General features: G+C 41.5%; 3 protein-coding genes across 12 annotated transcripts in view; all 3 read right to left on the bottom strand.

Moving 5' to 3' along the window:
• The window catches only part of tanc1b (tetratricopeptide repeat, ankyrin repeat and coiled-coil containing 1b), a 101,457-nt gene extending 96,171 nt beyond the window's left edge, over positions 1-5,286 (bottom strand). For 2 of the 4 annotated variants that reach the window (XM_083996229.1, XM_083996232.1), the window contains exon 1: positions 5,195-5,213. In XM_083996229.1, coding sequence (XP_083852355.1) covers positions 5,195-5,208 — 14 coding nt within the window. In that variant the 5' untranslated portion in view covers positions 5,209-5,213. Of the gene's footprint in view, positions 1-3,499; positions 3,519-5,194 lie in introns of those variants that run through there. The other 2 variants (XM_083996230.1, XM_083996231.1) reach the window with 2 other exon arrangements.
• A 3,996-nt stretch (positions 5,287-9,282) lies between these two features.
• On the bottom strand, positions 9,283-11,457 carry dap1b (death associated protein 1b). Of its 2 annotated transcripts, none has more exons than XM_083996699.1 (4): positions 11,319-11,457; positions 10,169-10,265; positions 9,937-10,006; positions 9,283-9,811 (listed from the first exon to the last, which is right to left on the bottom strand). In XM_083996699.1, exons 1-4 carry the CDS (start codon positions 11,386-11,388, stop codon positions 9,695-9,697), a joined length of 354 nt encoding a protein of 117 aa, XP_083852825.1. In that variant the 5' UTR covers positions 11,389-11,457; the 3' UTR covers positions 9,283-9,694. The 2 variants fall into 2 exon arrangements, with proteins under 2 accessions (XP_083852825.1, XP_083852826.1); XM_083996700.1 differs by having other exon boundaries at positions 9,937-10,003.
• A 2,166-nt stretch (positions 11,458-13,623) lies between these two features.
• pkp4 (plakophilin 4) overlaps positions 13,624-25,973 on the bottom strand; it is a 79,672-nt gene continuing 67,322 nt past the window's right edge. For all 6 annotated transcript variants that reach the window (XM_083996782.1, XM_083996779.1, XM_083996780.1 and 3 more), the window contains 11 exons: positions 23,336-23,519; positions 22,020-22,137; positions 21,228-21,419; positions 20,798-20,971; positions 20,354-20,504; positions 19,180-19,372; positions 18,600-18,684; positions 18,142-18,259; positions 17,894-18,034; positions 17,011-17,075; positions 13,624-14,706 (listed from right to left, as the gene is read on the bottom strand). In XM_083996782.1, the coding sequence (XP_083852908.1) occupies positions 14,461-14,706; positions 17,011-17,075; positions 17,894-18,034; positions 18,142-18,259; positions 18,600-18,684; positions 19,180-19,372; positions 20,354-20,504; positions 20,798-20,971; positions 21,228-21,419; positions 22,020-22,137; positions 23,336-23,519 (1,667 nt within the window). In that variant the 3' untranslated portion in view covers positions 13,624-14,460. The remainder of the gene's footprint in view (positions 14,707-17,010; positions 17,076-17,893; positions 18,035-18,141; positions 18,260-18,599; positions 18,685-19,179; positions 19,373-20,353; positions 20,505-20,797; positions 20,972-21,227; positions 21,420-22,019; positions 22,138-23,335; positions 23,520-25,973) is intronic.

The following is a 25,973-nucleotide window of genomic DNA, read 5'->3' as shown; positions in this document are numbered from 1 at the left end:
GCTATAGCCATTGGCCTATATATGGCCTACGTTGATTTAGCTTGACACATCCATGTTGAATGCGGATTTATGGATGAGTTAATGCGTGAGGCAGGATTTCACAAACTAGTTTCTCCACTTTGAGATTTTCCTTTTTCCGTCAAATTGGTTGGTAGTTTTTCCACTGTAATTACACACAGCTCACACCACAGCAGCTACCACCTCTCTGCTGGAATCATCAACCAGCCGCAGACGTAACTGCACGCTGAGTTGCAACAATCACCTCATCAGAGTTACAGTCATTAACTCCTTTTATCATTGCTGATTAAACTTTATCACACTATTACTGATTCACGATAGCAATCAAGTTTGAATGAAAATCTAGAGCGAAACATAAATAAAGCTGCATCATTGCTGCACCCACTTAATGCAGCATTAGCTTCCCGGGAAGCCTGGTATTTGATTACGGGTAAAACATTAACGAGTAGTGTTGAAAGTCTACAGGAAGTTGCTGAAAACACTGACACATATTCTCTCTTATTAAGATTTGTTGGTAGGAGGGTCACATAAATGAATCATCTTACAAGAGAACAGTACAGGAGGCCACTGACAAATCCACAGACAAAAGCAGCATTCCCAGTAAGCCAGGGTTTAAGACACTACACATTTAACAAGGGTTCAGGCCAAAAAAACAAAACAAAACAAAACACGTTGCAGATAACGAGATAACATGTCACACCACTTGTCAATTTTAGCAGGTTTATTTTTAGCCAGTCTCTCTTTAGCAATGCTGAGTTGGCTTATAACAATGCCGTTTAGTGCATGACAGGGGTATTAAAATAAAATTCAATGAGCGGTCAAGCCAAGGTCCATAGGCATATCAGTTTGGTAGGAAATTAATCACAAACAGCTTCTCTATTAATAGTTATGTGATTCACACTTATTCTAATGGAAGTTAAGATGTTGCTTCACTAAAGTCTACTTTGAATGAAATAGGTTTCAAAAGATTTCCCCCCTTTTTCTTCTATTTGTTAACTTCAATTCACATCCTAACGATCTCACATCTTCACAAGTAAACAACCTTAACAACTCCTTTCTTCGTTTCTTTCTCACTCTCTGTCTACCCCACTTTCCACTCATCTTTGTGTGTGTCTCGCTCACTGAGTCTAGTTGCAGTGATTGGAGTAACAGCATGCAACCAGAGCCATGAAGGCTAGGAAAGCTGGGCCAGTTGGAGAAGAAATGCTCCGTCGAAAAATGTAATAATTCTCAATGGTTTATAGGTTAACTGTGCAAATCCAGATAGGATGATGGCTGGGTGTAAAAACAAAGCAGCAACAGGGACTTTCATTCATTTGTATGCCGTTACTACACTGCCAAAACACACATCGTCCACACAGGTATGAGACAATCTATCATTCGGTCTTTTTTATTTTTATGTGCACTGCTTTTACAGGCCTAGGTGTAGCAGAGATATTAAAGTTGACATGTCTGAGTCAGAGACAAGCTAACCTCAAAAGACAATTTATGTCAATGATTCATTGTTGTGACAAGAATAGATCAAGCTTTGCACAATAGTCCTACAACCACTTCCAGTGTCTGCCTGTAAAGACCTAACCGTCTTCAACAGGCATTCCCCCAAAACTCTCCGAGGGCTCGGGGGGTCGTCCCACTGTGAAGTCGTTAACTGCTTGAGGCTTCAACTGAAGATCCCACGGTGCAAGTGTTTTGACATTCAACAATGGCGGTGTACTTTTTGAGAGAAAAATTCAAAATGGAAAAACTTGACACTGATAGCACCAAGTATTCTAGTATATATTACTTTTTACAGTTTACTGGCCTCAAAAATGTCTCTGTGCCGGTAAATGTGAGTTCACAAAGTCCTGTCTCATTCCTCACACAGCGTCTGGACTCCTTACACCCTCCTTCACTCAACATCAATTAAAACCTGTGAGGGTCCAGGGTTTAGGGGTGGCACTATGGTATTCAAATGGCATCTCATTAAAAGAAAAAGTCTCATTAGTAAAAATAGGTAGGCTACTTTCACTTTTTTTTGTGCAACCAATGTTAAATTAACATTTTGGCGTACACTTTTTGCACCTAACTTGCCACAAATACTGAACTGCACACCGTGGTATGTCTAAGACGCCGTGCACCTCTGAACCTTTCCCTGTCTGTCTCTGGGGTTTTCAAAAAGGCTTGACAAAAATGTAAATCAGTAACAGCTGTTACTAAGAAGCACTTCCAAACACACACGTGATTCAGATGCACACATGCAAGCATGAGCGCACATATGCACATGCACAGACCTCCAACACATATACATGCTTGTTCACCTGGACTTTCAACTCAACAGAAAACACTGTACGGGTTGTAACTTAGAGGACTAGGACTCTTGCTAACACATCACTGCAATACAAAGGTAATGAAGACTTTTTAGATCATACTTAGGGCTCATAAATGATGTTGATGAGATGCATCCTCTCTTAGAGGAATAATAATATCCCTTTACTTTGATTTAACCCTGTTAAGATTTTGTGACCACTTCAGGTGCTTTATTGAGGGAGAGTGTGTCTCTCCTGGCATGGCATGAAACACAAAACAACCTTTCCTTTGTTCACGTTCCAGGAACTCAGGGGGGTAACTGCTTCTGCTAGTGTTATTGCACCATTATTTCACAACACACAGACTCACATAAAACCATCTCTGGGATTGTAACGCATCTTTGATATGATTAAAAAAAAAAAATAGAAAAAGAAAAAAAATCACACTCCTACACAATGTCACTTTAGGTTAGTTCACTTGATTCACCAGGGTTCACAAATGAGTTTGAATGAAAACTTTCACACCTGAGCCTAAACAAAACAATCCCGATGGTGAGGGTAACTGCACAGTTCACTTGAAACATACTAAAAATGGCAGATTGAGTGATATAGGCCATCGTGTTCCTGCTTATATTTGTGGTAAGGTTTGGTTTGTGGTATCTAGTGTCCCAGAATCCCAAATCGACTGAGTCACCAAACCATTACATTCAGGGTTCATTCAAAAACAACCGTGGTTAAGCGGTATGCTGACACCGAGGGTCCTGAACCCGACTAATCTCTAAATATCTGGCTTTCCTATTGGAACCATGTGCTTCTACAGTGAGTAGCCCCTTTCAAAAGAACCAAATAACAACCATCATCATCAACAACAACTCAGTATGTGCTGTCTGTCAGGTCACTGGCTCCAATAACTTTCCCTCCTCAGCTATAACAATGCAACTCCGATGCCAGCATCTGTTGCTGGCCAACTGGCTGGGGACCATGGGAACCAGGCTCTGCAGAGACTGGGAGGTATAGCCTCTTGTGGCACTTTCAATAAGACGAGCGCTCTGTAGTACAAACATCTTATAACACTGCAGTCGGTGGACAATTGGGGTAGCTCTAGCCCTGGCATGGAAGCATGCAAATCCACAGTAATGGTTCCATAATCTGCGTAAAATTGCCTGAAATTATGTTGGAAAGTTAATACTGAATACCTCCAGGTTAACAGGGAGTCAGCATGCTGCTGCAGCAGCTAAGCCAGTTCCACCTGTTGAGTGCAAGATGGAAAATCAACATTGTACAGCTATAGACTGGAAATGCCATTGAAGCTAGACTGAAACGCACAAGTCGACAAAGAAAATGGTAAATGTTGCAAGATAGAAAGTCAAGAGGTTGTGAGGTTAGGAAGACTTAGTAACACTTGCTCAGAGAGCATCACTCAATCGATGACATCACATGGTACCAATGATTAAAGTGCAGTTTGGCATTTATAAGCAGTTTCTCTGTAGGGGGAAACACAGCTTGGATTTTCAAAGCACCTGGCTGAGTTACAGGGGGATTCAGCTGCTGAAAATATGCTGAAAACAGCAAAAGTCACACACAGCCAGTGGTCAGACTTCAATGACTCAATCTTATGTGGGCGGACAAGATTACAGTCCTTCTGCTTTAAGCTACTAGTATATCTGGGCTGGGTTTTGCTTTCAAAACCACCACATCCAATCACAAAATACAGACTAACATTAGCATCAAACAAGACCACACAGCTGTAAGAAAAGTAATGAGCTGCATCTGCATCCCAGTGACCTGGATAGTAGGCTAGGCTACTTCACAATAAGTATTACTGTATACACCTTTAAAGGTTCTTTGAAAAAAAAAGTTTGATAATCTGCAGGCAGGTTGGGAAACACAGAAACAAGCAATTCAGTGCAGTGTCATGGACAGTCAATTCGATAAGCCACCAATATAGATTTTTTTTTCCTAATTAGGCTAACGTTATATGATCAATCATTTAGACAAATGAAAATGTAGAAAACACAGATATAATGAAACATTTGCGAAACCCATATGTAAATCCAACTGGACAGGATGTTACTCAATTGTCTAGATGTAGGCTATAATGATGATTATTGTGACCAAATTGGAACAGATTTGGGCTTTACAGAGTTAACTTGGACTCTAAAATTGTGACTTTTATTTTCTGCTGCTCAGTTTCTTTTTGGATTTTTCATAGATCAAACAACATAAAATCATAATGATTAGATGCTGCCCTCTTCAGAGCTAATTTGTGTCATGTGGTAGCCTACATTTGGTGAATCCTCTAGCCTACCTGTTTTAGCTGCTTTTCATTCAGACTAAACTATCAGGTTTGTTTACGGTCAATCGACTTAACTGATCCGATCGACTGACGAATCGTCTCCACAACAGTGAATGTGCAACACACACATAAGAAATAAAAAAGTGAATCACAGCAGGAGATGAATTTAGCTGATCTGCCTGTGTGTGTCCTGTTAGTTAGCTCCGGTTCCCTCCACCTGAGAGACAGTTGATTGAACCTTGCTAACCTCGTAGCAAAGTTTCAGCCTGAAGCTACGGAGCCTTAGCAGCGGTAAGTTAACATTAAAACTAAAAAAAAGTGTCCCTCACAGACAGTTTAGTCGAGTACATCAGAGGACAGACAACAGGGAGCAACTTTAAAACAGGACAGTAACAGTGTGCTGCTGTGCTGACAGACAGCCCCGGTGGTTTGACGGCTGCTCCATGGGCATGTCCCGACATTCCTCCAGCAGACTGACTGCCACTAAAAACTCCCGACTGTCCCCACTTCTCCTCACTTTTCCCCGCCGCTCACAGACTCCCTCTCCGGGCTCACCCCGTCGAAACACCCCGAGAAATGTTTTTAAAAGTCTTACCTGATAAATGTCATGGATATGAAAGTACCAAAAACAAAACTTTTTCTTTTTTTTTCCCTCCAACCCCCCACACTCCTCTTTGCGTTATCTCCACACGGACTCAAACACCCACTTGCTCCAACCAAGGTAACCTACGGGACACTGCTGGGCTCCTCCCTCCTCCTCCCTCCTCCTCCCCCCTCCTCTCCTCCTCCTCCTCCTCCCCGCATGAGGTCACTGCACAGGGCAGGGAACCAAGACAAACTAACTACCCCTCCATCCTCCATCCACCTCCTTCCTCTTCCTCCACATTTCTCTGTGCATGCCTCATGGACATGATAAGATGCTGGAGATGCAGGATACATGTATTAGGACAACTATGTGTGCAAATGAAGGAAGGTGGTGGGTGGTGGAGGGGTGGGTGGGTGCAGGCGCTTTTGTGAAATAGTGAGGTCTGAAGTTAAAATACACCTCAGATGACGTCTTTAAAAGCTGTAATCACATTAATTTTTCATCTTTTTGCTGTTCTAATTAGCTGTCAAATGCCAACCCCCCACCCCAACCAACACCCCCCCCCCCCCCCCCTTTTTTTTTGACAGTTATTTAAATGAAGCTGCTCAAGCTAGGAAAATTCCTCTGGAAATCAGACGACTGTTTCTAAAGTCAACATAATAACTAAGAAAATTCTGAATGTCTGTAATGAATATCTGATTACATAGTTTCTTCCAGGGAACTTCGTCCAGAAGTTACAAACCTGTAAAATAAAAGTATTATGCTGATAAAAGATTTAATAGTCCATTACATTCAAAGAAAGCTGCTATTTGGATCCCGTGATGGTTATTTTATCAAGAATTCCTGTTTTATTCCCCACGTACAGGTCTAAATGCAAGAATACATTCCCACTCCGATTCCCAATACTGCTTGAATTACTGCTTTATTTTATTTATGTATTTATTATTCTGGCTCAGAAGTGTCTCATCCAATTTTGATATATTCAGTCTAAAAATACTGGAATCAGCCCCAAAACACAGATTTTCATTGACAGGCCACCAATAAAGTTCAATTACTCAGTTAGTTGACTGGTCTCACTTTTATGTTTTCCCACTACATTTCAGATTTAGAGCTGAATCACACAATCAATCACACTGAATTAATGAGAAAAATAACTATTAAAGCCACATAGCCTATATAGTATAAAAACAAAACAATATACAGTATTCTTTTCAGTCATTTTATCTGAAAGAGATTAATTTAAATTGATTGATAGAAAAAAAATAGTTTGCATGTAAACATCTTTGATGCAAAACATAAAGCAGCAATTAAATATGATGCACTGCTACAAAGGGTATAAAAGCAACATGGCACCACCAGGACTGGCTACAACAATAAAATGCTGCTTTGCATGAATGTTTTATCTCTCTGAAAGGGGTCATTCTGTTTGAGGAGCGCATTTAATCTTGATAGATTTTTTTACTGCCTGATACAATCTTATGAGACTTGTAATGGAAAATTATATTGGAGCAAATAATATGAAAACTTTTTCCACCATCTCCCGAGTCACACACTCCTCATTTTAAAGAGCTAATTGACGTCTACATTTAAAATGAGCGATTGTTCCCCCCATGTTAACATTAATGGAAATTATACTGTGTAACTTCCTCCTTGCTGATGGACGTTAGATGAGCATGGGTCGAAGCATGAGTCAAAGCTTTTCTGTAAATTCTGTCTAATTGATTTAGGCCTGAATTAGCAGCTGTTAAAAGCAGGATGTCAATCAGTAGTTTTCTGTACACTGGGTGTATACACTTCCTGGCAATAGCAGTTATATGATATCAACACATGGCTTGATTCAATGTTATTTCTATGGAGAGACTAAAAAGCTGTCACCATGCAGCCATGGGAAAAATTATTATCCTATAGATTTATAGTCAAGTTTCAAATAACAGTAATGTAACTGTACAATTGTAATGACCTATATTGCAGACTGCTGGACTCAACCTGGTGGGGATCACAGTACTCTTTAGTTTATAGCGACCTCCTGAGGTTATAATGTTTTATGCAGCTTTAATGCTCCACAGTAGTGTAACACTCCTTTTATATTTAGTGGATTTCTCTATTGTTTATCATGTAAGCTACAACATGAGGAGATCATGTTTGTTATTGTACAGTAAAGCTGCATATTTTACCAGAGTGATGAGAGATACATTTTGGGCCATGCACACACCACTTCCTCTCAGATCTCCCACTCCTCAGTGTGAGGCGTCGGTCCACATAGCCAGTGTGTGCACTTGTTTTCTCAGCAGTGTGGTGGGCGTTGCAGGGTCAGCGAGGCTCCTCAGATGGCTGGGAATGGGCAGACACTGGCAGCAACACACACGCATACACACACACACCATGTCTGCAAGTCACCAAGACCACCAACTGCTCCACTCCTCAAACAGAGCCAAAGAGGTCTCGGAACTTCACACACAGATGGCGTCAAAGGCATGTGTGAACAGCATGAGCATCAGAGAGAATTTAAGGTCGACACATTGTGTTTACAAGGCTATCATCATGTACTTTGTTGGTGAACAAAACGAGCAGCAGATACTGTTTGGGATTTAGGATGTAGCATTTATCTGGTAGCTCAAACATACAGTAAGTCAGCAAATCAATAACATATAGTTCTTCAGAAAAGTAGTCTATATATTAGTCAAGGAGTAAGGTGTGAGGAAGCACCGAAGCAGACACTCAGACACAAAATGTCAACATCTGATTTATGATTTTTCCTTTTTTATCCGTCAAAGTTTGCTTAGGTTCGGCAGTGACAATTAAATGTAAATTTGAAAATACAAACTTGAATTTAGCCTAAAAGAAAAAGACCTGCTTCGTAATAAGATTATTGTCTTATCACTTCATCTGTAAACTGGTCTTTGTTGGGACTGGTGAAAAATACCTTCTTAGATATAAAATAAAATACAATTTGGTTTAGCACTCTAAATTGTATTGTGGTGTGAGACATTGGTTATCAGAGAGAAATAGATCCCTTTTTCACTCAAGAAAAGTTGTAGTAAAAACATTATGGGTGTAAACAACAAAATGAATGGTGGTGGAAAAAAACTTAAAACGTTAAAATGAATCGGTTCATGCAGAGAGACTGTGCTTGTGTGGACCCCGGTTTACAATGTGATAGCACAAGCATAACGAGTGAGTACAACCTGTAATGTAAGCAGGCTGAGGAATGTAAAGAGCAAACCAGGACAATGTTTATAATCCAGCTTGCCATTCATCTCCGATACCTATCTACTTCCACCTTGTTTACAATGCACCCGCTGCCTGTGTTTATGCAGCTTATGTTCATAAATTACCCCAGAAAACCAAGTAACCACATGTGCGTCAGTTTTCCTCTTCCACAGTTGACCTGAACTGCAGCCTTACAGATACAACACGTGCTACAGTCTCTTTTATGTGTTGGTATGAGTTTGACAGACATAAGAAGAGGCCCCTAGGTGTGTTTTGCTCAAGGCCAACTTAAAAAAAAAAAACACTGACTACATTCTTTCCTACATGAACTACTGGGTGGCTATAATGTTTTGCACACATGGAGATTCTTGGCTTAAATATATGATTCAGGTTAATAGAATAACAGACTTAACTTTGTTTCTTTCCCTACAAGCTCACATGTACTGTATGTGCTTTTCTTGAAATAGTTTGTTCCCTTGCTGTGCAGATTCTGTGGTTCTTATTAGCCAGACTTTAAGGGAAAGTATTTAAAGAGACCCTCTATTCCCACTACTTAACTGGCACTGTTTGCTTACACTGATGAGTCCTAAACAGATTTTCATCTAAAAAGTGATACTAAAAATGGCTAATTTGGCAACAGGGGCAGTAGACAGTAAGAACTCACTTATGGTGTCCTTTTATGCCAGTTATCGCAATGCACATTGAAACCTATTGAAGTATTTAATTTGTAAAATAAAATAAAAATAATTCAATAAAAGTTGGTAATGTGTAGTTTACCAAGATCCTCCAGCTCCATCACCTCATAAATTACTATTTGCTTCCACCTAGTGGCCAATGCTGGTTACTGCAGACAGTTGAAATAAATAAATACAGATCTACAAAAGTAATGCCATGCAATTTCTCTTTTTTTTATTAAATCTATTAAGTGCCAAGCAAATACATAGAAGATTTCTCTGACAAGAAGAGAAAGTCTCAAAAGCCTCACTTACATCTCCCAAACCCTCTTAGAACATCCCGATACCAAAATGCAACCCCTGCCAAAAATACAACTACAGAATTAGTTTGATATTTATCATCACAAACAAGCACAGCCTGAAAAAGCTCTTTTTTTTTGTTGCTACAGAGTACATAATACAGAGCTTGTCGAACACTTTCTTTCCATCAGCACTTCATAGACAACCTGTCAGAAGCCCTCACGTGTCTAACACTTCATGTTTGTGTTTCACAGATGACTTAACATGGTTCCCCCAAGGGCTTTCTTAAAAAAAAAAAAAAAAAAAGGAAGTAAACACAGGCTCTTCAACACTTCCTCGGCTGCTGGATGAAGAAAGTCCGAGGTGAGTGGGGCTTCTCCACTGCAGGGCGCAGCTTGCTGTGCCTCACGCTCACAGGCGTCTCTGGGAAGTCGTGGCTCAGCTGTAAAAGACGCCAGCACAAGTTTAATATTCACAAGGGCCTACGGCCTCAGAGGTGCTGGAACTAATCCAGTTTGGCTGGTTTTCTCTTCATGTAAAGAAGAGAGCATTAATGCTTTTGTTTACCTTGTCGAGAGTTCCTGCCAGAAGTATGCCAACTTGTTGCATCCTGCTGGCTGTGCCAAGAGATCTGCTGCTACAACACAGAAATTATACAAATTTTACTTCACTTTAAAGCAGATTTCAGTAATCTAATGTCTAACATCTTTAGGTTTGAAGTAACATTCATTTCTATGTCTTTGGAGTTGATATTTAAACCCATTTAATAGCTGCTGTGCACGTAGCCTCTAGGTCTTACCTCATTTTATCAGACCTCTTGGTCTCCTTCTCTGGGGTCCCATGGGTGGCACTCTCCTCCAAGCTTTTCTTGGCCACCCGTTTACCTCCAGCCCTCACTGTTGACCCAGAAAACAAAACATTTAAATATGTTACCTGCAAAAAAAAACAACCCAAAAAACCACCAAAAAACAAAAGAACAGCCAAATAAAGCAGTATGCTTGCTGTGGGCATTTGGGCTTTGCTGATGTTAAAGATAAGTATGGATGCAAAATGAGCAGGGACCTGACATTTTTGTGAGAAAAAAGTCCTCTGAAAAGAATCTTCAACAATAAAACGGTAAATTATGATTCAAGGCATTACTGCATTTGCAATATTGTGGTTAAAAACTGTTCACAGATGGTCAAAGATGGAGAGGCAGGGTCTTTGCTTTACAGATACTAAATAGTATCAACTGAAATACTGATGAGGGTCAGGGACAGATCCAAAGGTCAAAGAGATTAAAAAGGGAAAAGAAAGAAAAAAGGATAAATTATTATTTGTTTATTTCTTTAGTTTTTACAATTTCCATACTTTTTCCCTTACTAAAACAGGGCACGTTTTACTTCTTCAAAGCTGAAAAAAAAATCCGTAAAATGCAACACAGTTTAAAGCTGCTGCAAACTTCACATGCAAAACAACATTGACTGCTGCTACTCAAAATCAGCAACACTGGCATCAATGCAAAAAGCATAATAATGATTAATGTAATGCGAAAACACCACACTGCCCTGTGATGGACATAATATCAATTTTGCATGCATTGATCTGACTCCTTTATTAGTGTTGAGGCAGAGAGAACACGGTGTTACTTTGACGGTACTCTCAACAGGCCTCAGAAACAACAAGAAAAACAAAACCACGAGGGTGCAAACGACCAGCAGGTCGATTGGTGCCGATAAAACACGATCACATCAATCAACAAAATGACTTATTGGTTAAAAAGCAGACATTCTATCAAACGAGAAGCGACTTAAATACTTGGAGAGAGGCTGGGGAGGAGGGGGAGGCTCCGCGCAGCTCCGAATCTGGGTCGAGCGGTGGGAAAAACAACGCTTTGGTTTAACGTGGTGGGGGAAAAAAACAATTAAACTCGTGTAACTCGAGGTGTGTGAATGTGAGGAGCGGTTTACCTGCAGGAGGGTGGCCAGCCTTCAGCAGAGGAGCCTCCTTCGCTCCACTTTTGGACAACTGCTGCACCATTTTCTAAACTTTTCGGAGTAAAGCGGAGAGGATATGAAACTACTCTGCTGCTCGACGCCCACTCTGTTGTTTTTATGCTCGCACGCGGATGACGTGCCGTCGCGAGGCTACAGGAAGTGAGCGGCCACACGAACACCAACAACACCACTGAGCGTTTTTCACCGACGTTTTTACTAATTTTACATAGTGAAACTGGAAGCAGCACATCACTCTTATTTTGTCAGATATACATATTCATGTTTTCACATTTCTCCTGCTTTGATCATTTTTGAAGAACTGTCGTGTGGAATGACATTTTATTTTGAAAATCTTGCTGAAACCTGTTCTGTAGCACTCCAGCTGAATTCACACATTCACACTTCACTTTGCCGAGGTTAATAAATCAAATAAACACCTTATATACATTTATTTGTTGTTGTTGTTTTCTGGAATTATTCAGATCTCTATCTATCTTATCTATCTATCTATCTATCTATCTATCTATCTATCTATCTATCTATCTATCTATCTATCTATCTATCTATCTATCTATCTATCGAAATGGAATTCATTTTATGTTGTTAATCTGCATGATAAATCTACATTTTTATACAATTAACAAAACAATACATGACAAAATCAAAAACAAACAAACATCTATCAACTGCAGAGAGCAGTTGCACATGAACAGATGTTTCTGTAGAGCTCCAGGGTCTCTGAAAGCTGCACGCTGGATCTGTTGTCAGCTGCTTTGTGCTAATGCGACTGAAAATCTGTTTGGTAATATGCACCACAATATCTGACATAACAAGGCCCTCCAGGCCATCTAGATTTATTACCTAAGATTTTTTGGAATGGTTAAAAAAAAAAAAGGTCCTGAGGCAAAAGTCTGGTTTGAAAACTCACTGGCTCATAAATTTTAAATATTACTGAATCTTTTAATCAAAGAGCAACCTGGGTTTAGGTTATCAAGTAATCTATCATAGAAAACATACATAGAAAATGTGCATATTGCTCAGACAGAGGGAGAAATCTGGTGTTCATACAATGGGGGCACAGCAGCTCATGTTCTCCAGGAACCGCCACACACTCTCTCAGCAGGTTAAACCTGAACATGGACGTTCAAACTGTTTGTCACTGACAGATTGTCACACCTTTTACACCTGCAGGCTGTATAAATATTTACATGTACTAACCTGTGTTGTGTTGCTCCTTTAGGCTCTTTGGCCTACATCTTTACACTTCTAATCCATCATACAGGGTCAGGGTGTCCAGCCAATCACAGGACAACATGGCTGCATGGTCAGGACTTCTTTGTCTGGTTTGAGTTCTCCCAGGCAGGATGGTGGGCATGGAGAATGTAATTCAGGGTGATAAAGTACATTCCTGTAGAAGTGCCAGTTCTTATTACTGTTCACTCTCCTTTCAGAAACAGAAAACCATTCACCTGATGCAGAGCTGATGAATACATTAGTCCATGTGATCAGCTTTTATGAGCCCAAAGTGGTTTTTATCATCTGCTTACATTGATGTGTAACGGATGTGCACTCACTCCACCCATAAAAGACGTGCTAACCAATCTGCCAAGCGGTTGTCAACCTCTTGGCGAAGAGGTTAGCATCGTCGCCTCCGGTGCGGGAGGTCGTGGGATCGAACCCCACCTAGGGCAGGCCGTGAGAAACACAACGCAGAGGGCCAGATCGACATCGGCTACAGATGCACAGATGTGTTTATTTATATTTTCTGTTTTTTCAGGCTCTTCTGTCAGTAAAGTAAATATAATGCAAAAGTATGTCTGAAAAGCTTTCACACAAACTGTTCAAACTTAGACATTTACAAGTTATTTATGTCCTCCTGAGCGCACAATTGAATCTGTGTAAATACAGAAGTTATTTTGTTTGAAACCTCCATTATTCATGTGATTCTCTTTAGACCCCGAGGAGAGAGATTTGTTTGTCCAGGTGAAAGCTCGGCGTCAGGTTCTGATCAGTGATGGTCGGGATTCAATATTCTGCTGGAGCCAAGTTTATGAAACACATGTCGGCTGGATCATAGCTGGCCTCCTGACATGCATTTCTGTGGAAAAACAATCTAAAGAAACATTTTTTCCCCACAAGAGGAGAATAACTTCAGATTAAAATAATCTTTAAGAGAGAGGAGTTTCATTTTCCACTTATTTGCTTCCACAGAATCTGGTGGTAAACAGGGGCTGTACCAGTGTTTGAGAAAAGATGCAAGTACACGGTGTTTAAAAAACAAAACTGACCTTTTATTATTTTAACATGTTTGTGTTATGTTGCCATCTTTGTCCACATATTTCTTCATATATTTATATATCTATAGAGATTTAACATGGCACGAGTTTATTTTTTAACCAGTGCTGATGAATGTAAACCAGGTAACATGTTTTTTTTCTGTATTTACAATAAAATGAAAGAAATGTACAAGACTCCATGGCATTACACAGCTTCAACATTAAGTACAGATACAATTTGATCCCTCTGTACAATCTAACATCATTAGTTTACTATTTCTTTTTTTTTTTCTTCTTCTTCTAATTTTACAGATATGAGTTCATGATCCATTCTGGCTTCAGCACATACATATTCCCCATCTTGACTCTTACCACAGACCCTTGCTCACATGACTCACACCTTTCATCATGCTATCACAGCTAAGAGTTTCATAAAGAAAATAAAACTAACATCTAGACAGAGCAGAACGCACGTCCTCTCGCGATAGTGTCCAGTTTCGTCCCTCAACAGATCCCCAGCATGATTCCATCTTCCTCTACTAAATAAAAAAAAATCTAAAAAAAAAAAAACAACCTTTCCTTGATTTCCTTCTTTGGCACACATTCCATCTTTCCATCTGCTATCACTCAGTTGAACTCCCCCCACCCCATACACAAACATTCACTTTAAAACAAACACACTTATAAAGCCAAGTTCATGAAAAAGTTCAGCGGTTCTCGTGTGCTACGGGCTCTTCGCCCCTTTGCTGCAGGGTGAAGACGCCCCTCCTCACGCCCTGACATGACAATCAGGGATGGGCGAGATTCCTGTTCACAACACGGGAGCATCCTGTGTGGACCTATACCCAGGAGTCAGGAGAGCCGGGATACTGCTCTGCCCTGTAGGAAGGCCTCCGCGTGCTGGCGTAAAAGTCTACGTAGTTGGTGGTGGATTTCAGTCCGTGAGGCTGGGAGCTGTAGTCGACTGTGGGCGGGTAGGTGATGACCTCTTCCAAGTACGGGTCGTCATAGCCGTGTGGGTGCTGCAGGTACATTCTGTATGTATCGTAGTTCCTCCTGCTGGGATCTTCTGTATAATACATAGGCTGCGAGGAGACAGAGGCAGGTGAACATTGTTAGACAAGTTTTCACAAGAGTAGGTTCAAGAAGCAGCAGTGGCAAATAACTTTGGGTGTTCAGTATATAAAACATGAGCTGGAGCCTGAGTAGACGGTTGGACAGATTGAAACGGAAGCTTATTTGTTTCAAAAGACAAATAAAGCTGAAACCCAATCTGTGTAAACACAATTTTACATATTTACTTTCTGTAATCAACTCTTTGTATATAAACTGCTTGTATAGGCACGGGTGATTTACAGGAAATGAGTCATATCTGTGCTCTGGTCTCCTGAGTGTCATCTTCCGTAAAGATTTTGCTACTGTAAACAAAACATTTGTTGCTGCTGCTGCTGCTGTTACTGCTGCTTCAGAGTAAAAGCCTTCAACTGGTAAAACACCTAGTAGCTTTTATTGTGAAGCAGTCAACAGGAAGGAAATGCTGATCATGGCTGTTCATTTTAATGATAACACATTTCAAATTATTACAAATCATTTGCTACTTTGCAAATTCCAATTCTCATGCAAAACATAAAATAAGCTTTTATGGTGCACTGTGACCTGGGGCACATCAGGCAGAAAATGAGCTCCAACTCTGAATGTGTCTGAAAACAAAATTATTCCAACTTTATGGGCAACAGTGTATATAATATATGGAACAATCATATAGTCCTTCAATGTACTTTTACTTTTGTATTGCATTTAGAAATGAGTGCTATTTATACACTGTGGTGCTGCTTTTACCTTTAAAGGATAATTTTACATTTAATAAAAAATAGTTTGCTGAGAGTTCGATTAGATGATTGATGCTTCTCTTATATCTGTATTGTAAATATGAAGCTACAGACAGCAGCAGTGGTAACATGGGGGGTAAACGGCTCGGCCCTGTCCACAGGTAACAAAATCTGCCGTGCAGCATCTCTGAAACTCTTTTTTGTTTAATCTCTAAAAATGCCTGTGGTTTTATTGAAGGTTAGGTACCAGACTACTTCCTAGTTCGCTGTCAGTAAGCTAATCAACCACTGTCTTACTCATTTGACTTTGACCACTAATGCAACGGCAAAACTGCTTAAAGAACAGTAGAAAACAATTAACTGTTTGTCTGAAACAGAACATAGTGATGACTGCCTTCACATATTAGTAAATCTAAATGTGATGATATGAAGCACACCAGAGAACCCCCCCTCTCTCTGTCTTTGTCTCCCTTATCTCCTCCCTCCTGCCTCCATCTCCCTGTGCCCGTTATCTGAATGGGCACACATGGACGTGTCCCACAGTGACAGGTGCCTGAGACGCACTCAGACTATCCCAATCCCAGCAGTCACATTCACTCTGGCTCAGACAATAGCTGATGTGCTGGGTCATTCCCAGCATCGCCATTTATCCGCAGCGGAATACGTGTCAGTCTCTTTGTATTAGTGAAGTGGGGTGGAAGAGCTGCTTGTCCTTGCCAGGTTTATACAGTGTGGTGGAGGGATCTCAGAAAGGGCCCTGCACCAATGTTATCAAACATTTCCTAGACGAAAACGTTGATTTTCAAGGAGGGTATCAAACCTAGAGTTTCTTCAACAGTGATGCCAAAGAGGCATCAAATGATCAGGTTATTGATGGATTGACTGATTGATTAGTTATTTAGTTCACGTATTAGGTCATTTACCAAGCAGAAATTCCAAGATGACCTAATCTCAGCTTCATAAATGTGACAGTCTTCTGCTTTGATCGATTTTATGTCACTAAAAATTCAATATCTTTGAGTTATGGGATGTTTGTCAGACAAAACAATAACAATTGGCTGAGCATCTTTGAGTTTCATGTCCTCTTACTTAATAGTTAGCAGATCAGTTGATAATAAACATCATCATTATAGCTGCAGCTTGTGGTGAAGATTTAAAATAGTTAAGTACAACATAGCTGATTATTTTCTTCCCTGGCTTTTGATTCATGCAGCATTCACCAATATTTAAATATTCAAACTCAGAATAGCTTCTGGCTACATGGTAATAATTAAAAGCCATTAACATCACTCATGCAACTTTGTATTACCTACTATTAAATGTCCTGAATGTGTTACTGAATGTTGCATGTGATGCTATTAGGTCACACCATTATGTGTCACCTCTAACTACTGTATAATTAAACACACTTTATAATTAAATAATACTGTATACATACGATTAATTGCATAATCAGCATGTAGAAGAGCTCATTCCCCACCTGAGTGGCCACCTCAGCAGGATTGAGTGAAAGCAGCAGATAAGAATTCACAGCATTTATTTGGAATAATTGATATTCACCTGTGTTCTTCTGGGCTCCTCTCTTGTGGGTGATGAATAGTAATATGAAGGCGGCTTTCCAGACCCTGCAAAAAAAAAAGAAAGCAACAATAGAGAATGCATTGGTATACATTTAACAAAGGGACTTGATGCAAACACTTTGATTTCATATCAGTGAAACAGTCTGCACATTCCCTGAGGGCAAATGTCTGTATTTAGATAGAGCAGGATCAAAAAGTGCTATGCTGAGCTGGAGAGAGAAATAACACCAAATAATAGAGTTGGCCACTGCTGTTCTGTTGTTTACATAGCCCATGGGATGGGTATTTTGTTTGGCACTATATCCAACCGGTGGAATCCTGAAACTCAATTTCCACTTTGCTATGCAATACATGGACTGTTGAGGCTGCAGATCATTTTGTTTACTTTGCCCTCCCCACGTTCCCGCCAACCAGGCTGGCAAGAGCCCTCGTCTGGCTGTGGCACGTCTGGGTGCCCACTCAAGTTGCAAGCAGCAAACTTAGGGCCGGCTAATAATGGCGCCATTGTAGTGTGTGTGTGTGTGTGTGTGTGTGTGTGTGTGTGTGTATGTGTGTGTGTGTGTGTGTGTCTGTCTGTCCACTACTGGCATGGTTGGTCCATGTTACTGCTGTTCCAGACCCATCTCTAGTACAAAAAGTGCTGTGAATAAACTGACTGTCTCTGGGATGGCAGGGTTTTGGTGGAGATGATAAGAGAGGGTTGTCTTGGCAGGGAGAGGAGGCTGGCCATGGAGTCTGCTTTGAGTGTTATAAGGGATAAAATAGATAACACCCTGCACAGAGAGGACCAGGCCTGTGATTACAGTCTGCTGCACAGAGTGGATACAGCTTGAATAAGATTAGTCGGAGTACTGTTTGTGTACCTGTATACTGATTTTTATGAATACTGTTGTCTCCTTGGTAATTATAAAATTGCATAGTTGACTGTGCTCTCTGATAATCTTTGATAGTGTCTCTATGCTCTTTGATGCCCAGCATTGCAGGAGACGACGTGGCACTGGCAGCTGTGAAGAAAAAAACACATTTCCACAATAAATTCCAGAGGTTTTCCTGTTTCACTGGTGGTGTCTTTATTTTTCATCTGGCTGGGCCTGTGGCGGAAATAACCTACCAGGGTGGTTGACTGGGGACATCTGAATGGCGCTGGTGGGGAGGGTGGGCTGGGACTTGAACCTGTCCCTTTCAAGTGTTGACACCGGAGTGAGGAAATGGTTTTGGTTCCATCCGTCCTGAGAAACACAAAGAAGAAAAAACAGTGGTTTCAATATGGAGAATGGCGCTGGTTTTTGTAAAACACATCTGTGTTTTGTTTTTTTAAATATGCCCTTTCTTTGCTCACTTGAAAAATTCCTGAGCTTCGCGGTTCACACTGACTCTATTGTTAAAGGGCACTGTAACAATTTTAAAACCTTTGGCATTCATAGGAGATGTCTTTCTTTTCAATTAAAACATGTTGCACAAACAACAATATCACTAATATAGAACACATTCTCTTACAGTGGCTTTTATTCATCAGTCGTGCACAGGTAATATTCGCCTGGTGAGTGTCATTGTTCCCAATGCCCTTACTTTTTTATAGATGGTACGCAGATCCCTGTACAGCCACAGTGTGTTCAGCACCTGAGCAGCTGCCTTAACCACTTTCATTGAGTACCTGAAAAAAACAGACAAATCATAAACACATCGTTTTAAGTACAATTAAATCACTAGAACCTGATAAGAAAGTGCACTGTAAATATTATAGGACAGCATGATTGATGGAAGAAAGTGTCCTCAGTGGGTTTTAACCTGGAACATTACTGAATATATAGCAGGCTAGAAATAGCTGCTCCATCATTCCACAGGGACATTCAACCTCAATGCATACAAAAACCACCTTCCCTGTGGTTACGGCTGCTCCTTCTCCAAGTATTTGAATGTTTGTGAGTGTGCGCAGGAATGTGTGTGTTTGTGTGAAAGGCCCACTGTCCAATGTCCAGGACAGCCTGTACAGCTCAGCCACCAATCACATATAGCTGCTATCTGTTTACGGGAGTTACTGAACCACGTGCGCCCACGCCAGCCGGTCAGGTTTGTACCGGTGTGTACTCTACATCCTCACAAAAAAAAAAACCAACTGTTTGGGTAAATATGTGTTGCTGTAGCACACCTGTCTCCTCTGCCCTTGGTGATGTTGACCAGCTTCTCGATGCCGCCCGTGTCGGCCAGGGCCTTGGCGTTCTCCATGTTTTTGCTGGTGACCTCGTGCAGGGTGCAACAGATGGCTGACACGGTCTCGTCTGACAGCAGGGTGGTGTTTCCCCCGGGGAGACGGTTGACCAGGTCCCTCATCGCGTACTTCCCTGAGAGGGAGGAGGGAAGGCGAAACATGTATCTAATATGCTTTGACATACTGTACAGCAGGTGAGGGCGGATGCTGATGATGTTTATGCATAGAAAGAAGAGGAAGAGGGGGAATTACAGACGGGCATTCATGGCATTTCACATAATGTATATAGTAAGTGAATGTCTAACACACTGATCTAAACGACATTACCTCCTGTACCGTAAATGATATATTCATTTTGCGGTGTGAGGTAGGCAGTTTTCCTAAGCCACATTGCATTATCGTCGCAAGGTCGTTGGTGTGCGTGCATCCTGGTGTTAAAAAATGATTGTTTCTCCTATCTGTCCTTCAGCAGAGCTGCACAGCTGAAGGACCGGAATACATGCAGCACTACCCCGCCCCACCCTACCCCACAGATGCAGAACCAAAAAGCACCCTAAACTAACACTGCAGCTCCGGCCCCCCTCCCCTGCCTACAGACATCATCCCCTACATTGTTGGAACTGTAACTCCTCATTAATCCCACACAGAGAGAGCACATAAAAATGTGTTGTTCATTAAATGAGACCGTTTTAAAAGGAAGAGAAAAGGCTGGAGTGAAAATAAAATGAAAAATAATAACCAGCAAATAATTACAAGCTACAAAATGTCCCGATCCCGTGTCTGCATTTGATTTTAAAAAGGTTATTCAAATGACCTTGTTTTTAACTATGTTCATGTTGTCATATAGGCATATTATATAAAACATGAAAGTGTGATGTGTTGAATATGTGTCTGAATATACAGTCATATACACTGTATAGCTGTCTGTGGGGTATTACAATAATTGTGATGGTTTTAATTGCAACAGAAGCAGGAGCGACACCGTTTTAACAAAACACAGGTAAGGCAGCATATACAATCTTGTGTGCTTATATAAATATCAGTTTATTTTATTCAGCCAGGCTAAACCCGTTGCAGTCTGAAGGACATGCCGTGTGACAGAGTGGCTCCTCACCTATAAGTTCCTTGTTCCTGACATCCAGTGCCATGTTTCTCAGAGCAGTGGCAACCGAACACACCACTCTGTCATTATCCATCCGCAGCAGCTCCACTAGGATGGGCAGTCCTTTCTCTTTACGCACTGCTGCACGAATGTATGCTGCAAACTGTGCACACAAACAAAGAAACACATACATGCGCGAAAAGGCATTAAAACTTTAAAAGGGTCGAGAAGCCACACAGGAAAATGAATGTTCCTGAGATGCACATTTTGAACATGTGTGATTTCAAGTGTAAAAAAATACACATCCCCGTTGACTGACACAGGAGGTGAGCTGTTAAATCCTTTTAAAACAGCTCGATAGATGCTTTGTCTCTCAGGTTCTCACATTTAACACTACATGTATACACTCAAATGTGTGTGTGTGTGTTCACAGATACACAAATACTGGTACTGTACCTTCCAGTTGCCAGCTGACAGGTTCTGAAGGGACCCAGCAGCGCCCTCCAGAGTAGCAGGATTTGAGCTTTCAGCCAGCAGTGTCAAGTAAGGCTTAACTACGGCAGGGTGCCACAGCATCTCTGCCCCCTTGGGAGACTTGGAGAAGCCAGGGATGGGTCCCACACCGTCCCACTGAGAAAACAACCAAAGCATTTGTGACTTTTTGGAAATTGAAATTAATCCTTTTTTAAGCCTGGACTAGATAGAATAATGTATACACAAGCTGTGTATTTTTATGTGTTTGTTCACCCTGTGGACAAAACACGTGCACTATGTCCCACTGACCTTGACGTGCATGTTAAATAAATACAGCCAATGCAAACGTTTTCCCCCCCCAATTTCATTTCAAAACTGCTCTGAACCTCAATTTAAAAAGTTCCAAACTCACTGTGTCTTCCTGCAGGCTCTTTTTCTTCTTCTTTTTCTTCCTGCCCCAGCAGCTGGAATCCACATCTTTACTGGGAGACTCGTTGCCCAGTAAACCGTCCAGCTCCTGTCCCTCGATCAGTCGAGATGGTGGCATCTCCAGCTCCAGACGATATGACAGGTTCCTCAGAGTGCAAATACAGTTCTCCACAATCTAAAGGCAAGCATAAGGAAGAGAGAGAGAGAGGGTGTGTAGTTACAGCAGCGGGTCTCTAAATCACCATGACAAAAGTTACAATGCTCTAAACTCAGTGCGGCATGCTACAGTATCTACAGCGTATGTGTGGTACAAAGCCTTGCTATTTGCCGCGCTACAAATCAATTAGATATGGAACCCATGGGTCTCCATTTAGAGAGAATATCTGCACCAGTGCAAATGGATTTAATTCCATGCTGTTTGAGCCCCGTACAGGCTTTGCCTCGCAGAATGTCAATGAGCATATAGGTATGACAAAATTAACGGGGGCCAGTTCCCACGGGAGATGAGCTCCACGGTACAGATGAGCCACTCGACTTATGTCTTTTACCCACAGATGCGTGTCTGAAAGATTCGATTTTGAAACTACTGCTCCCATGGGAAAAAATGTAAGTACGCTGTGTCATTGGGTCAATGAGCTACCTTGTCCACTGTTGTGTGTGTACAGGTTGTGTGCTTTAGGTCACAAAGCACATGAAACTTTCAGACATTACCAACAATATGATTCAATCAAGAGCCCCTTATCATGTGTGTATGTGTGGGCGCCTTACTGCGTACCTTGCTGTCGAAGTCAGAGGTGTTTACACAGGCTTTGATGACGTACAGCAGTGAGTCAACCAGGCCCTCACAAATGCGCATCTGTTTCCTGGCCTCCTCACCAGCTGAACTCAGGTTCCTATTAGAAAGAAAACACACACACACACACACACACACACACACACACACACACACACACACACACACACACACACACACACACACACACACACACACACACACACACACACACACACACACACATTAGGCCTTTGATTTGTGTCTTTGCTTAACAACCAAATGAGCATATGTAAACACGCGAATTGACAGCTGTGTGTGGGTGTGTTTGTGTGTATTCCATCTGAATGTGCAACGTCGGTTCTGCCATCCCCACACGTGTGAAGTGTGTGTGTGTGTGGTCTGACTGAAGTCATTATAGCACTACTCAGTAACACACACACACACACACTGAGCCATACCGATGCATGAATCTGTGCAAAGAGACACACAGTGACACACAGTTCAACTAGCTGTCACCAATTAAAGGCTAAGCTCCACATGAAGCACAATGTCTTCAAAGAAAGAAGTCCCAAGAGAGAGAAGCTGGTGTCATCATTAATCTGACGTTAAAGATGATCTCATATCATCTTTGACGATGAGAATATGTGAAGTTACAGCTTTGAAACACAAACATGATGGGTCAAAATTCTAGTTATTTGTCTAAATAGCTAGAATTGGTGGACGGCTCCTCTCTCTCCACTGCAGGATGGAGAGATATAGAAGATCCTTTGTACCTACAACCATCAGGCTTTTTAATTAATCTGCAAATGGTAGATGAGCTGCCAGACAAATGAATTTCCCTTTGAGGATTAGTAAAGTCATTCACGTTATATCGTATTCGTAAAACAAGCCTGGTCAATTACGGTAACAAAAATGTAATTTAGATACAATATTGTATACATAGGATGTGTAGTTTTCTGTGTGTGTTCATGCTGTGTGCAAAACACAAGCAGTAAGTTCCACTGACCTGTACATGTATGTTAAATAAATATGGCCGGTGCAAACTCCCCCCCACCCTTCTGTCTTCCTGCAGCCTCTTTTTCTTTTTCCTTCACTGCAGGATATTAAAGTCACTATGTCTGACAAATTGAAGACTTATCTGGTGTGAATGTGACTCTCTAACAGTCTCTTGTGTGTACATTTCAGGTGGTTCAGTCCAGTATTATATTTTTCTCAAATACAGAATTAGTGTGAACGCATAAGCCACTAGATGTAACGGCGTCAGATGACCACAGCGGGGCGCTAGTGCCAAGTGTGTTCATCAGGTGGTTCATCACCTCAGACATCCTGTGGTGTTCCTCAGCACCAGGGAGGAGTGAAACTTCAGTTTGTGGTCGTCATCGAACGTGGAGCTGCTCCATCCAGAATGAGGGATGATCACAGTGTTGGTCAGAGTTGTTAAGGCGTCCCGAATGATTGTCATCTTGACGGCATCACATGACGACAGGTTCCACAACACCCCTGCGGAGACGCACACATGCAAGCACACGCGTTGAGAAGCAGGCACGCGAACCTCCGGTTTTGTCAGCTGTCATATGCCGTTAGGGCAACCCAACAGAGGAACCAACACGTGCTTTTAATAGCTCAGTTTGTGAGGATGTGTCCACAAACAAATGTACATAAATAAGCAGAGACAGACGTGTACACTGAACCAGAGTGAAAATACCCCCCTCTTAAGAAATGAGCCACGACTCCTGCATTGAGGCATCAGACATTCATATCAAATTTCATCTGGGCAGAATATCCTCGGGGAGAAGATTATTTGGTTGAAATGAAAAAATGAGAAAAAAAAGAAAAAGAAAAAGGAAAGACTAGGCGGGCATCCATATGGCATAGGCTCAGTCATTTGAAATGAAATATAAATAATGTAAAGTCTTTAGAAATTATGCCATCATTTCACTCAATTCAAATATACTTTTGGTAACCACTGATAATCAGGGCCAGTCCTGGCAGCTTTTGATGCTGCATCTGTCAAGGATTAGCCAGCATGTAGCATGTTCTTCTAATTAAATGGCTCTTGCTGCTAGGCTTATATACTAAGGCAAAGGCTAACTTTTGCTGAGCACCAGTAACCCTGGAGGAGGCTAATGCCACATGAGCTGGGATCTGCTGTAAAGACATACGGCTGTATACATGTCTAATAATCAAATCCAATGCTGCTAGAGCAAAATGTTAAAGTGCATGTGTGCCAGTGGTCCAAGTGTTATCATTTCATGACTTACGACTTATGATGGTTGCCATTTGGTTTTTGTTTTTGCTCTATAACTTGCTGACCTTGGCTTGTAAATGCAGACTACAGCACACGACCTAGAGACCGGAGCAAGCTGTTACACTGAGTTGTGTCTGGTTGTAGATGTACTGTGTATACAAGGACATCTCATTGGAAAAGGTCAAAAATTCTAATTAGCTTTACTGGGTTCTCCTTTCTTAACCTCAGTGTTTATTAATTTAACAGGCTGTTCCCCGTTCTCGCTAAGAAGAAGTTAAGCTGGCAAGAAGCTATGCAGACAGATATACACGCCTGCCAGAGAGTTTTTTCTGCCAGTCATTTAATCAACAGTCATTCCACTTACCATTATCCTTATTAGAACTACATCAAAGTGCTTTGAACCCCATTAAAATCCTTAAGTGAACTTTCGTTATTTCATTTTTATAATGACAACATATCGAGGCAAAGCTGAGAATGAAGTGGTAGTTGGCTCCAACATTAAAATGCAGCGTGTGCTTTTTATCTGAGCTTTCTGGAGGTGTGTGTGTGTGTGTGTTGCTGCATGCCGAAACCCTAACATCAGGTGGGCTGGCGTCTGTGCTCCACTCAAGCTGTGGGTTACATTTCAATCAAATCCCTCTGTGGTGATGGAGCTCTGTTCCTTGTGCAGCACATTCAGGTCTGTGTTTGCCTTTCTCACGACATACTTGAATTGGCCTGAAATAGGACGACTAATGCAGAGATATCGCACAAATTCTCACGCTTGCTGACGCGCTTCCACGGTTCTTAAAACTCCACATCCATTGTGCCTTTGTTAAGTTCCTCCACGCCCACTCTGATGTTAATTTGGAGAAATAAAAAATTCTCTGGAGTGGTTCTAGGAGGAGGTGGCAGCACGCCACAGAATATCAACAGGCGAATCACTGAAGTGTGACTGACAATGATGTCAGTGGTGTAGCATGAGTGGCAGTGCCCCAAAGTCATATCTGATGGTCAAATTGAGCAGATCAGTGTGGGTAAACAGGGTCCCAAACCGTGCCCTCTGCTTAGTGGGGCGTTCTTTGCTGTTTTGGGCTTTCAAACACTGACCTAAAGGTAAGCACTGCTGCTCACCCCCCCGGCCAACAGCACGAGGGGTTCAACAGAGAGATGGTCAAAAATATAAAACTAGTCAGAATGTCTTAATAGCTTCTGAATCGCTGATCCAGGAACTAAGTGAACTGAGAGCTAAATGGACATTTCTTATGACTTGAGGCAGCTCAGCTGTAACAGGGTCTTAGGTTTCGCGGACGGTGATACAGACAGGATGAATGTCAAACTGTTCCTGATCAGGAACTAATTGGGCAGAAGGGATTGTACTTGTATGACTTTAGTCTGAGGGCCTGCTGCATTAAACCAGAGACAATAGGCCACCACCATTGAGTTTAGTTTACATGCAGAGCTTAATCGAGCTATGCTCAAAATTCGATTTTGGCGCCCCCCTGTCCTGTTGACTTTTCTGTCACCTTGTAAAAAACTGAATATAAACAACTTAGTAAGCTTAATAATAAATGCTCAACTGCAGTTCCCGACCACACGCGCCAGTCTGGGCCGGATTCGCGCTGAGAATAGGGTACGGGCTTCCTCTCTCTCTTTCTTTTCTTTTTTTAAAATAAAACACTCTTGCTGGTCGCGCTGTGTGAAATGCATTGAATTGGCGCTGACGT

This window comes from Trachurus trachurus (genome assembly GCF_905171665.1).
Source record: "Trachurus trachurus genome assembly, chromosome: 21".
NCBI lineage: Eukaryota > Metazoa > Chordata > Actinopteri > Carangiformes > Carangidae > Trachurus > Trachurus trachurus.
Note: the sequence above shows the minus strand (reverse complement) of the source record. Positions and strands in the feature narration are given on the sequence as shown.